At 34.7% G+C, this 13,760-nt stretch overlaps 1 protein-coding gene across 9 annotated transcripts in view; it reads left to right on the forward strand.

Annotated features, from left to right (window-relative positions):
- CACNA2D1 (calcium voltage-gated channel auxiliary subunit alpha2delta 1) overlaps positions 1 to 13,760 on the forward strand; it is a 509,235-nt gene that overhangs the window by 319,912 nt on the left and 175,563 nt on the right. For all 9 annotated transcript variants that reach the window (XR_009208968.1, XR_009208970.1, XM_058425275.1 and 6 more), the window contains one exon: positions 5,976 to 6,105. Coding sequence is in view for 5 of the 9 variants with exons in the window: in XM_058425275.1 (XP_058281258.1) it covers positions 5,976 to 6,105 (130 nt within the window). In the remaining 4 variants the exon portion in view is untranslated. The remainder of the gene's footprint in view (positions 1 to 5,975; positions 6,106 to 13,760) is intronic.

The raw sequence follows: 13,760 nt of genomic DNA on the forward strand, positions 1-13,760 counted from the left end.
GGTAGACTAGACTCAGTGTCTTCTAAGAATTCTGCCTTATGTTTTTGGGGCTGCTTTCCAAAATTTTTCAAGCCTGTCCTGATATATTTTTAATGTTTTACACACTTGGGCACATGCTCCTTTTGCAAAGATGGTTTAAACATGGGTTCCCAGTCGTCCTGGATTAGTAGCATTTATGGTGGGATCCTGGAGTTCTACCGTCTGATCTCTTAAATTAGATCTTAGTTGTATGACTTTAGCCAGTCTTTGCCTCAGATAGCGAGAGAATATCATTGATCTTCGTACCTTTCAAGGTGGTGGGGGTTGTTTTAAACCTCATTTGCCCTGGCAATATTTTGAAAAGTATATTCGTGTATCATAATATAAAAAGATTCTTTTAATTTTTTAGAAGTAGAATGGCTTCATTTAAAACATTTCCTTTTATAATATAATGCATGGTACTACATGGTTTCCATGGGGAGTGCTATGTTGAACTTTCAGACTCTGTAAAAATCACATAGTGCCTTTTACAATCCTTGAGCAAAAGATAAATATCACTCTCTTCCCAAAATATAGGTTACATATTTAGATATAATGTGTAGATATGGGTATACTTTTGTAGCACTGTATTACATCCCTTTCTGATGCTGGATATTTGAAAACTTCATACTACATATGGAATTTAAATCAGCCCCCAACTCTTTTCCATCATACTCAACTGTATTGTATTGCTAATGGCTCTCCTTACTCCCTGCTAGGTCCTGTGATAGGCAATTCATGGGCATTCATGCAAACTAAATTTATTCGTCATGCAAACTAAAATTACATCAGTTTTATTTCAAGGATGTCCTCAGATTCTGTATTTCGGATCTTTTGAATGCATCATTATAATCCTCATCAGCAACTTTAATACATCTTATTTGAAGAATGTCAATTTTGTCTTTTAAATTTAATAAACAAGTTATTGCAGGGATCAGTATTGCCTTTTAACTTAATTTAGTTCCAATTTGTCTTTCTCTGCCATTTGGAAAATTTATATATTCTTTGTTTTAATATTCCCTACAGTGTTTTTTAACTTTCTTTTTGTTACTGCTCAATTTCAGCTGCTTCGTGGTTTCACTTTTCCCCAAAATCTACGATCTCAGACTGTTTCTTTCTTCTCTTTTATACATCATAATTATTAGTAGAATAATACATGAAGACTTTACACTGAATCTAATCTTTAAAAACTAGAATTGTTTCTTCAACTTTCTTTTCGCCACTGATGTTATAAATTTACTTTTCATGTTAATTTTAAAACTTTCTTTTCTTAATATGTTAAATAAATTGCTTCTGAAGAATCAATGCTATAGTTTTTCCAGAGTAAATCTAAGGAGTTATAATATTTTTATTACCTGAAGAACTGGCATAATCTTCTGAATTCATAAAATAATTTGTTCTTCATCAAATATATTAGCTAAGCTCATACGTTTTATGCAAGAACAATATTTCTATTCATTAAATACATAATTTCAAAATTTTATTTTTGTTATGATTCAGTAAAACAAAAGTACAAATGTTATATGTAAGTCCTTAAGTGCATATTCAGTGTCATCCAACTCATACTCTTTCTAAATCTATTCATCTACCAAATACTTCTCTAAGTCATAGGAGAAAATAGCAACTTAAATCAATGAAATCAGAAGGCTCAGTTATGTTCTTATTGTCATCGTACTAGATTCATCATTTAATATTCAACGTGGCCTTCCAACTTGACTTAGAACAACTCTGACTGGATGAAAGTTCCACACCTCTTTCTATTCATTCTTTATTTGGGCATCATCACCTGCAATTCCATTGAGTCTTCATTCTCATTGATCCAAGAGATTTACCAAAAATGAAGCTTTCAAGCTGGGTGTGGTGGCTCACACCTGTAATCTCAGCAACTCAGGAGGCTGAGGCAGGAGGATTATTTGAGGCCAGGAGTTTGAGACCAGCCTGGACAGCATTGGAATGCACCTGTAGTCCCAGCAGCTCTGGAGGCTGAGGTAGGAGGTTGGCAACTCAAGGGTGTGGTGAGCCATGATTGTGCCACTGTACTCCAGGCTGGGGAAGAGAGCAAGATCCTGATTCAAAACAAAAGAAAACAAACCAACCAACAAAAAAATCCAAGGCTTTTCCTCTGTGTGAGTCAGACCTGGTAACAATCTTTAATTAGCAGAGCAGCACAGGATGCTTATGTTCCAATGATGAACTAGCCATAACAGAGTAATCTAATACTGTATATTAAAAAGTAATGTTTAAAGTAATGTTTAAACATTCTTTTTTTCTTTTGAGATAGAGTCTCGCTCTGTCACCCAGACTGGAGTGCAGTGGTGCAATCTTGGTTCACTGCAACCTCTGTCTCCCAGGTTCAAGTGATTCTCCTGCCTCCGCCTCCTGAGTAGCTGGGACTACAGGCACGTGCCACCACACCCGGCTAACTTTTGTATTATTAGTAGAGACAGGGTTTCACCATGTTGGCCAGGCTGGTCTCAAACTCCTGACCTCGTGATCCACCTGCCTTGGCCTCCCAAGGTGCCAGAATTGCAGGTGTGAGCCACCATGCCTGGCCTAAACTTTACTTTTTAATCCATAGGATTGGTCCAGTATCTCAGTATACCAGAATATTCAGACTTGATGCCTGTATTTAAGTCCACTTTAAATATAATGCATCCTATCTTTGATAATGCTTTATATTGGAATATGATGCCATGCCTTAAGGAGTATTACATATCCAAAATTGATATTGAGGATAATAATTGAGACTTTAAAAAATTCTAAAATCAGTAATATCTATGTTATAAAAGTTGCAGGACCTAATGTAAATAACAACTGTAAAAAAACTACAAAAAACCAGGATATATTTAGAGATTGAAATTTGAAAATATACATACATACATACATATTGGAGAATTGCATGCAAGGCTTGTTTCATCACACAGGAACCTACACAGACACACGTGCGTGCGTGCACGGTCTCATTCTGTCACCCAGGCTAGAGTGGAGTTGCGTAATCATAGCTCATTGCAGCCTCAAACTCCTGGGCTCAAGGCCCTCATGCCTCAGCCTCCTGAATAGCTGGAAATACAGGAGCATACCACCATGCCAGGCTCATTTTTAAATTTTTTGTAGAGATGAGGGCCTCACTATGTTGTCCAGGATGTTCTTGAACTCCTGGTCTCAAGTGGTTGTCCAGCCTAGGCCTCCCAAAGTGCTGGGATTACAGGCATGAGCCACTGGGCCTAGCCAAGACTGTTGATCTAACTCCTTTACTAGTGAGATAGAAATAAAAATTATGATACTTCCATAGAGAGTTTTAGTGAGCCATTTTATTCTATATCAACTAATTATTTTACAACTTTGTGGCACACAAAAATAATACAGAACTGGGGACATAAATATAGCCATAGTATGATTGCAAGCAAAGTTTATCAGTTTGCAAATCTGAATTGTGCAAAATAGTTAAGTAAATTTCCATTGCAATTTAGGTAAAATATATAGACTTTAATTTTTGAATATTGTGCTATAAGTAGGAATATTTTTTAAGTTAATAACATGAAAAAGAACAAAATATTAAAAATCAATGCTTTTTATAAATATCAGTTCTAAGGGTGAGATAAATATGTTAAATTTGCAAGAGCTTTTTATACCTGTCAAAGAATTATCATTGTGACTTTCCAAATTAATTTGCTACTATGCACTGGTTGTAAAATTGAATGACCTCCTTATCTAACATTAGCTTGTATCTCTGTCTCTGAGTGATCTAATCTATTATTTAATAGCTGAAATTATATTGAGAAGAATAGTCTGAGAATTATGCATTTCATGTGTCAGTTATGTTTTACCAAATGCATTTGAATATATTTCAGAATCCACTAGCTCATTTTCTCTGCACACATTTGTATATGGAGGTCAGTAGACTTCAGAAGATATACTTTGAAAAAAAACACTGGAAGGAGACATAGATGTTCTTTCTTGTATGTGATTTGAAGAACTGGAATTCTTTGTTTCAGAGGGAGAATTTATTTGAAATAGTTAATTGCTACATGAGACATTCTGTGTTAAGTAGCTTTTTTCATAAAAGTCAGCTCCTTTGTGTGTAATATTTACTGTATTTCAATTAAATATATACTGCCATAATATATAAATATAAGTAAAGGCATGGAGTATGATGGTATAAGGAACAGTAGTTTCCAGTAGCTTAAAGATAATAAATGAGTTCAATTTAGAAATTCTCATCTTTTTATGCAGTTATTTTAATTTATATAAACTACAAAAGGAGAACCATGGAAATAGCACTATTATTCTTTTTTAAAATATGTTTAGCAATTGTACCTTAAGGAGTCTTGATACATGATTTTACAAGTTGAGAAGTACATTGTTATTTTAAACTTATTTCTAAAAGCTATTTATATGGTTATTTAAAAGAGCAAGAGCCTCCATAATATGTATTTAAAACTGCTAATTGTTAAGTGTGAGAGGATTCATGGGAAACAGAAGTAATTTTTATGTAAGACAAGCTTTATAATATTAATAGAAAAGACTTAAACGTTAATAGTTATATTCTTATCACAAATATAATACATTCTCATTGTATTATTGGAAAAACCAGAAAGCAGAAGTTATTTCTTAAAATTGCAAAGCCAGGAATAATACTGGCAACACTTGCTACGTATACATCCATTCATTTCTCCCTCTACCTGTTTCCACCCAAAACAAATAGGTTTTTTTCTCTTTTGACTTTTGCTTAACTCGTAATTTTTAAACTTCATATCATTTAAAAACAAATACAGTTAGGGTAGAGTTAAAACCTATTTTGATTGAACAAAACAAGTTTAACACAACTGTCAAAAAATGTTATAGATACATTTTGGATAAATGAATGAAATTCTTAGTTTGTTACCAGGGGAAGGCAACAAGGTAATTCAGTATCAAAAGTATAGTTCCAATAGATAGAAAATTAATCTTTGACTTGAGACTCCTGAGGGGTTTTCTTGGATCATTATTAATTGGATCTTCATTTCTACCTCAAGAGTCAAATTGGTTGAAATTAGGATTTAATTGTATTTAGAGTTAGAATAGATCACTTCTTTCCTAGTATACTTTCTTTTTTAAAACAAAAATTGATATACCTGAAAAACATGCAAAAAGCAAGGGGATGAGATTTAAAATAATCCTTCATTGCCATATTATTTCTGTCACGTGTACCATTATTTGTCAAAGAATCATCTTCAACTGCCAAATATAAATTTAGTTACATAAATTGTGAAATGTATTTCAAGCGGATAATATTAGTTAGGTTGTATTTAAAGGCACCTCTCCAGTTTCTTATTATTTTATTTGTTTGTCTGCTTGTTTATTTATTTGAGACAGGGTCTCACTTTGTTGCCCAGGCTAGAGTGTGGTGATGTGATCATGGCTCACTGCAGCCTTAACCTCCCGTGCACAAGCGATCTTTCCACCTAAAGCCTCCTGTGACTACAGGCCTGTACTGCCATGTCCAGCTAATTTTCTGTTATTTTTCATAGAGACAAGGGTTTGCCATGTTGCCTGGGCTGGTCTAGAACTCCTGGGCTCAAGCAATCTGCCCAACTCTTCCTCCCAAAGTGCTGGGATTACAGGCGTGAGCCACTGGGCCTGGCCTATCCAATTCTTTAAGTTTACATCTTAGTAAGTATTATATGTGTGGAAGTCTGGTCTCCCTCGTCCCCCAAAGATGATCCTGAATGACTCCAACATTGAGGAAATCAGGAGAGCGGTTAGTTATAATGTGAATAATACAATAAAGATATACTGCGAATGCTAATACCTGAATGGAAATTTGTGTATCCAATGCTGTCAAGCTACTATATTTTAAACAATTCTTGTAGATTTATTTTTTGAAAAATATGTATTTGGCAAGTAAAAAAGTGCATGTGAAAATATTTATGTTAGCAAAAATTGTAATATTCTGTTTATTCTCTTTTTCTATATAGCCTGAGAAAAATGACAGTGAGCCAGGCAGCCAGAGGATAAAACCTGTTTTCATTGAAGATGCTAATTTTGGACGACAAATATCTTATCAGCATGCAGCAGTCCATATTCCTACTGACATCTATGAGGGCTGTAAGTAAAAGAATGTTAACATCTGTTGGAATACCATGCTCTCGCCTGTCTTATGTTTCCCATGTTTGAGGGGGGAAAAAGCAAATGTGACGTTGTTTTGTTTGTTTGTCATATAAGAGTCTGTGGTAAATTCTGATTTATGTGAAAGAATCAATCTGATTTTCATGAACAGTTTATGTCAATATAGCCTCACTAAACGAATATTTGTAGGACAGCCTGCATCCATGGAGTGGTCCTTCTAACTAAATGTTTGGTAAATAATTCTGCTTCCCAGTTGCCACCCATAACTTACAAAGTATATAGATATATTTGTCAAAAGCCAAAACTGTGCAGCTATATTATACACACATGCAAAAATATTCTTGCATAAACGGGTAAAGGGAGAAAATTGTATGTTTTAGATTCTTTCCGGTTCTTATGACTTCTCATGTCTGTCAGTCTCTCTCTCTTTTTCCCTCCCCCTCTGTGTATGTTTCTCTGCCTTACCCTAAGATATAGGTAAAGAGTACTTTCCTCTCAATGTATTGTGGGCTTCCAGCCAAAAGAAGTGCTTGGGTAAAAGGAAGAGACCTTAAAAACTAGAAAAGCAGTGACTGGAAATATTAGTTGGAGAAGGCTTCCCTATGAAAAAGGGATGGGGGAAAAAAGTGTTCAGGAAAACCGTGGCGGAAGCTTGCGCCGGTGTTGTTTTTTAGAGACACGCTTTGCATTAATCAGAGCAGAGCCTGAGAATTCTAACTAGGAATTTTCCAGAGGACAGCTCTATCATGTCTGAGAATGAACTGTGACCAGAAACAGGGTATTTGTTCAGTCATATCCCTGGTCTTCCATATTATTTATTCTTTAACCCATCCCTCCACCCCATCCTGCACCTCGTTCCCTGCCTTCTCACATAGTAAAGGGTAAGGGGAAAGAACTGCTTGCAATTGTAAAAGACATGTTTCTTGTATTCCTCTTAATTGAGAGGCGGTAGAGTGTATTTGAATCCAGATTATCCAGATGACCTGGGTTCTGGAACCAGACTACCTGTGTCCAAATTTAAATTTTAGCAGTATTATTTCCTCTGGCAAATCCTCCAGATTTCTGAGTAGGCATTTTCTCATCTGTAAAATGGAGATAAGATTAGTATCCTGAAATGTCCTTTGAGGATAAAGCAAGTTTAATGTATTTAAATTCTCATAATAGTGCCAGGATCATAGTAAGTGCTATATAAGTGTTTGTTGTTGTTGTTATTTACAGTTAAAGTTTATTTAGACTCACAAGTTAAGTAAAGGGACTCACATTGTAAATGAGCTTTTATTTTTTATTCACTTTGAGATTATTGGTTTTAAAAACAATTTTTAACTCATGTATGATTCTTTTTATTACAAATTTTATCTTTGATCTAATTATTTTATTTTGTTTCTCCTTTTAAGTGTTTTAAAAGTACCACTGTTTTCATCCTATCAATTCTTTGATGATTTTAAACCTATAATTACGTATAATAGAAACGTTGTATGTGTATATATATGTGTATGTTGTATATATATAGTTTCTTTTTACATGATCCTTAAACATAATTTAACTTCTTTACAACTGAGACTGTTAATTCCAAGCCCTTTTTAAAATCACTTGGGATTTGGATTCATATATTAATATTTTTTCTTAGACCATTGTATTATTTTTCTATAGTTACTTTTGATATTTGTAATTGTTTTTGTCATTATTCTAACTGTTCAGACAATGCTAAGCTATATGGTTATGTTTCTCAATTTTTAAATAATATGTTTTCCACTTTAGTTTCAGATCTATCACCTGTTGTTTGTTGGATATGTCAACAAAATAATAATCTCCTTCTGTATCTTTCTATTGAATTCCAATTGGAAGAAAAACTGGCTGGGTATAGAAGCTTTGAGTCAAAATATTTTTTGTCAGTACTCTGTACATTATGGCACTGCTTTTCAACCTGTGTTACTGTGTTGAAGAAAACTGAAGCCAACTTGAATGTTGTTCATTTATTAGAAATCTTTTATGGTTGGGTTTTGTATTGCTGATATCTGGGAGGCTTTTTTATTTCTAAATTTAGTAATTTATAAATGTCCACAAGATATTTTAAGTCAGTGATTTTCTAATAGCTTTACTCTATGAACATTTTGTTTACAATATATATTTACGTAGAAGACTGATGTGTAAAAGAAGTTAAAGCCAAAACCACTGTGCCTGAAATAAATGTGGTGTGGCCCCGAACACTAGCTGCTTTCTCTTTACTTCCTTTTTTTCTGTTTCTTTTTTTTTTTCTGGGACGGAGTCTCACTCCCTCGCCCAAGCTGGAGTGCAGTGGTACGATCTCAGCTCACTGCAACCTCTGCCTCCTGGGTTCAAGCAATTATCCCGCTTCAGCCTGCTGAGTAGCTAGGATTACAGGCATGCACCACCATGCCCGGCTAATTTTGTTTGTTTGTTTTTTTGTATTTAGTAGAGACATGGTTTCACCATGTTTGCCAGGCTGATCTCAAACTCCTGACCTCGTGATCCACCCGCCTCAGCCTCCCAAAGTGCTGGGATTAAAAGCATGAGCCCCCACGCCGGCCCTGTTTACTTTAATGTTCTCTGTCTAGTATTGGTAGTCAAGACAGATTGGACAAGTTTATAGGTTATTGTTTGATTTTTGAGCCAGAATTGTCCACAGGAGGCAGTAAGATACTTACTTTGCATTAGAATCTGCATTCTCTTACTCTTTTGCTTCCTTTACTTAGTCGAAATCACTTTATAACTTAAGCATCCATCTGTTGTATGCTAGAACAAATATGAAATCTGACTCACAAATTTGAACGTAAATTTTTTTAAGAATTTTGTTTTGTTTTGTTTTGTTTTTTTGAGATGGAGTCTTGCTCTGTCGCCCAGGCTGGAGTGCAGTGGCGCAATCTCGGCTCACTGCAAGCTCCGCCTCCCGGGTTCCCGCCATTCTTCTGCCTCAGCCTCTCCGAGTAGCTGCGACTACAGGCTCCCGCCACCACGCCCGGCTAATTATTTTTTGTATTTTTAGTAGAGACGGGGTTTCACCGTGGTCTCGATCTCCTGACCTCGTGATCCGCCCGCCTCGGCCTCCCAAAGTGCTGGGATTACAAGCGTGAGCCACCACGCCCGGCCCAAGAATTTTAAAAAAATGTTTACATAGGCATACATATATCTTAGTATGCTACAATTTACATATACAAATTAATTTGTATAAACAATGTTTTTCTTTCCAATTTAAAATAAACTATTTGTAAATAGCTACAGATAATTTTAATAGTCTCAGAGAATACAACTTAACATTTTGAGAATCAATAAAATATTTAGTATGTTTTCAGAAGTCATAGGCATTCTTTGGGATATGTCATAATTAAAAGAAAAAGAAGCTCTGTCTTTGGATTATTTATTTAGTCCCATTCATCTTAATATTGGCATCTTCCTTTTTGCTGAAATCTCATCAGTAAGACTCTAACCTTTCCTGGCCTGTACTCCTTTGAAATTCATATTCAGTGTTACAAGCTGCATGAATAAATGACAGGAATAAAATCAGAAATGTCCACAAGATCTGGAAAATTTAATAATTACCAGTATTCTTCATGTGGTGTGTGGGAACATATCCGATTTAGAGGATTGTTCTAGGCTTCTGAGTTTAATGAATATGAAAGTGCACTTTAATTGAAGGCTTAACTGAAGGAAATGGCCTTTTTCATTTTAAGACAGTTGTGTAGCTACACTCTCATAAGAAACCTCGTGTTCTAATTTCACAAAGATGATTGCTTTTTAAAGTCCCTTGAATTGAAATGTGATTATTTCTGCTCAATGATATATTTAAAGTTTTAGAATACTGTATTTAATTAGAGCCCCATCTCAAAATCTCCATTTTTGAGAATTTCACTGGTTGCTCCTTTTCTTTTAGAGGACACCCAAACCATACTTAATTTTCAGATCTAATTTATCTGCTTAGGAATATGGAAGACACGCATATAACTTAGTAAAAACAAGGGCTGAATATTCTGACTTAATTTGTTTTTAATCACAGAACTTTATTAATTTTTGAATCACTTTAGACTCAATGTAGGGCTGTCTTCATAGAATATTCTATAATTATTTTAAATGGAAACTTGTATTGATAGTTCTTTATATAATTATATTTCTATAAGAATAACATTAATAAGGGGAAATAATAGGAAGGAACCCCAACTTGCATAAAGCTTTCAGGGACCAGATACTTTTGTCCTTATACTTACCCTATAATTTAAGTAAGGCAATTATTATTTACATTTTAGAAGTAAAAATACCTAACATACTTTTATCATGAAGATATCTTCATTTTGATAAAAGACAATTTTCATGAGTTGTATTCTCTTTTGATGTCTCATATGCTTTACTAATAATACTTGATTTTTGTAATTTAAGCTAATAATCACTGACATTATCCTTGTAACTTTTCTTGATACTCAATTGTGTTATCTTAAAAGATATAGCTGCTGTATCTTAGATGACGTCAGCGTCAAAATTGCAGAGGAAAAAGGTGCTTGCAGTCTTTGCCGACAATTGCATAATCTCCTGTAAATTTTAGTAACTAATCTGTTCCAACATAGGTCCACCACTTGCTAACAGTTTACATTTAGCTGTTGTAAACAGCCCATTTTGTTGTTACTCCAACAAGTACCAGTGTGGGTAGTATACCTTTAACAGAGTATAAAAGTTAGTATTCAAGTTGACTGGCATGCTCTACATAAATCAGGCTAAATCCGTAGATCTGACAGTTGTATAAAAGGCAGAAGAAAACAATGCTTCCTTAAGGCGTTTGGTGTTGTTGGGCAAAAGCCTGGATTCAGATGGTAGTAGTTGTGCTCTAAAGTCTGTATCTGCATATTTTTGAGAAAATTATAGTCTGATATTTCAGTGGAGTGATACTAGCTTATCATACTGCTGCATCAAATATATTTTGTAAGAGGGGAAACTTGTTCATGGTTTTGGTAGACTATTCAGTTCTAGTGTATAATGTTATTCTTTGTAATTAGCTTTGAAATAATGAGAAGATGTGAGAGCAACTTTAAAATACCGAAATTAAAGAGTGAAATTATTCTTTGGATAACAGATGATTTAAAGGAAATGCAATCCACGAGAGATACATGATTATTTGATGTTACTTACAATGATTAATATGTGTAGGGTAGGTTACTTAGGATGTAATTTGTTTATAACCAAAGTGGATTTTTTAAAAGTTAATTAAAAATGACATTAGGCAGAAACTATAGAGTTAATATTTATTTTTTCTTATGATGTTTTTGTTTCTGAAATACTATCTTCTTTCAAACTATATTGATTATAGTAGTTGATATATATTAGTTAACTTGGAAGTGTACAATATTTTGACCTGTATTTGGCATATTTTATTTAACAAATATTTTGATTTCTTGATGGATTAGTTTAAAAACAATATGTTAGAAAGTAAATCACATTTGTTCTGTGATTTCAATAACAAAATAATATGGATTATATTTATATGTGTTAAGAAAAATATCTATTTTGTAATTATAGCTCGATAAAAAATGTTACTATCTTTTATTGGAATAGAAGGCTCCTCCTGGTGTGGTGGCTCATGCCTGTAATCCTAGCACTTTGGGAGACTAAAGTGGGCGGATTGATTGAGCTCAGGAGCTAGGGACCGGCCTGGGCAACATAGTGAAACTCTGTCTCTCTTAACAAATTGTAAAAATAGCCTTGGGTGGTGGCATGCACCTATAGTCCCAGCTCCTTGGAAGGCAGAGGTTGGAGGTTCACTTGAGCCCAGGAGGCAGAGGTTTCGGTGAGTTATGATCATGCTACTGCACTCCAGTCTGGGTGACAAAGTGAGACCCTGTCTCAAAAAAAAAAAAAAAAAATCTATATATCTATATATCTATATATATCAAGGAAAAGTTCATCATAACTAGGAAAATAGCTTTTTTAGACATGATATTATCATTTAATTACCTCAGAAGCAGTCAATCATCAAGTGAAATTTTATTAATTAAAACTAACTTCAAATATCTATGTATGTTAAAATATATATCATGGGAATGAAAAATATTAAATGTTCTCTTTATTTTGCCTTTAACACATTTCTTCATTTAGCAAATACTTATTAAGGACCTAGCATGTCATGTACTTTTCCAGATAATGGGAATATAGCACTGACTAAATGGTCAAAAATCTCTGTACTCATGGAGTCTGCATTCTATTGGAAGGGAGTGGAGTGTAAAACAAATAATTAAAATAATAGTGTATATCATAGTGTAATGAGTGCTCTCGACAAACATAGAGAAGAAGTTAAAGATAGTGCCTGGGTTAAGAGAGAAGAGTGAAATTTTATAATGGGTAGATAGAGAAGGCCTTGTGGCTAAGGCAATATTGTAATTGAAATTTGTAGTTTGTGAGCACGTGAGCCATAAAAATTACCTGTATAAGAAGGCTGTGGCCATGGAAACACAAAACTCAAAGATCTTCAGGCAGGAGCGTGGTGGGCTCATAATCAGCAGGGAGAACAGTGGCCAGAGCAGAGTTAGCAAGGGAACGGGGAGCAGGGGGAGCAGCAGACACCACGTTAGCCACAGCCCTATGGACGATTGCAGACTCTCATATTTACTTTGAGATTGTCTTAATTATCTCAGACGGATAGGCTAAAATAACAGACGTGTATTTCTTACAGTTTTGGAGGCTAGGAAGTCCAAGATCAAGGTGCAGGTTGGTGCCCATTAAGAATTTTCTTCCTGGGTCTTCTCAGTGTGTCCTCACATGACCTCTTCTGCACTAGCAGAGAGAGAGAGCAAGCTCTGTTTTCTCATGAGGCCACTAATCCTATTGTAGATGCTCCACCCTCATGACCTCATGGAAATTACCTCCCAAAGGCCCCATCTCCTGATAATATCACATCGGTGGTTAGGGCTTCAACATACGAATTTTGGGAGTATACAAACATCCAATCCATAGCATAAACGGAAAGCTGTGGGATGTTTTCTGGAGGAAGAATTGTGTAATCTTTTCCATCTTTATGAAAAAGTTGTGGACATTGGATACTATGTTGATGAGAATAGGCATAAAACGTGTAAGAACAGGAGGTATGATGGACAGGTAGGCTGAAATAACACATTTATACTAAAAAATCTGAGCCTCCAAATGCTAGAATTTTAAACATGTACAATCCTGGGGTAAAAAACGACATCATTCACTTCATCAAGATTCAGCTATGGATCATGGACAAGAATACAGAACCTAACAGAAGTGGATGCAAGTCCTGGCTTCATTGCTGAATTACATATTCAACTTCTTTACAATCAAAGGAGGTGAATATACCTTATTAGGGTGCAGTGAGGATTGCATGCAGTAACTAATGTAAGGAATCTATCTAACAGGAAATGCTTCTGTCTTCCGATTTTTAAATCCCCAAATAGCAAAGTTAAGATGAATAAAACGGAACAATTTTTCTCACTAATTCAAAATATTACCATGTTCCTTAAATCTAAACCATACCAAACTTGTTTCATGAACAACAATCAAGTAATTCCAAAAAATATTTTTTATTTGATAGATTCATTATTACCATGGTAGAAATCAAAATAAGCTTTCAAACAATTGTTCTAAGTTTTACAGGATGGCGACTCATTCTTGTTAAA

The sequence above is a fragment of the Hylobates moloch genome, unplaced genomic scaffold, assembly GCF_009828535.3.
Source record: "Hylobates moloch isolate HMO894 unplaced genomic scaffold, HMol_V3 SCAFFOLD_1, whole genome shotgun sequence".
In the NCBI taxonomy this organism is placed as follows: domain Eukaryota; kingdom Metazoa; phylum Chordata; class Mammalia; order Primates; family Hylobatidae; genus Hylobates; species Hylobates moloch.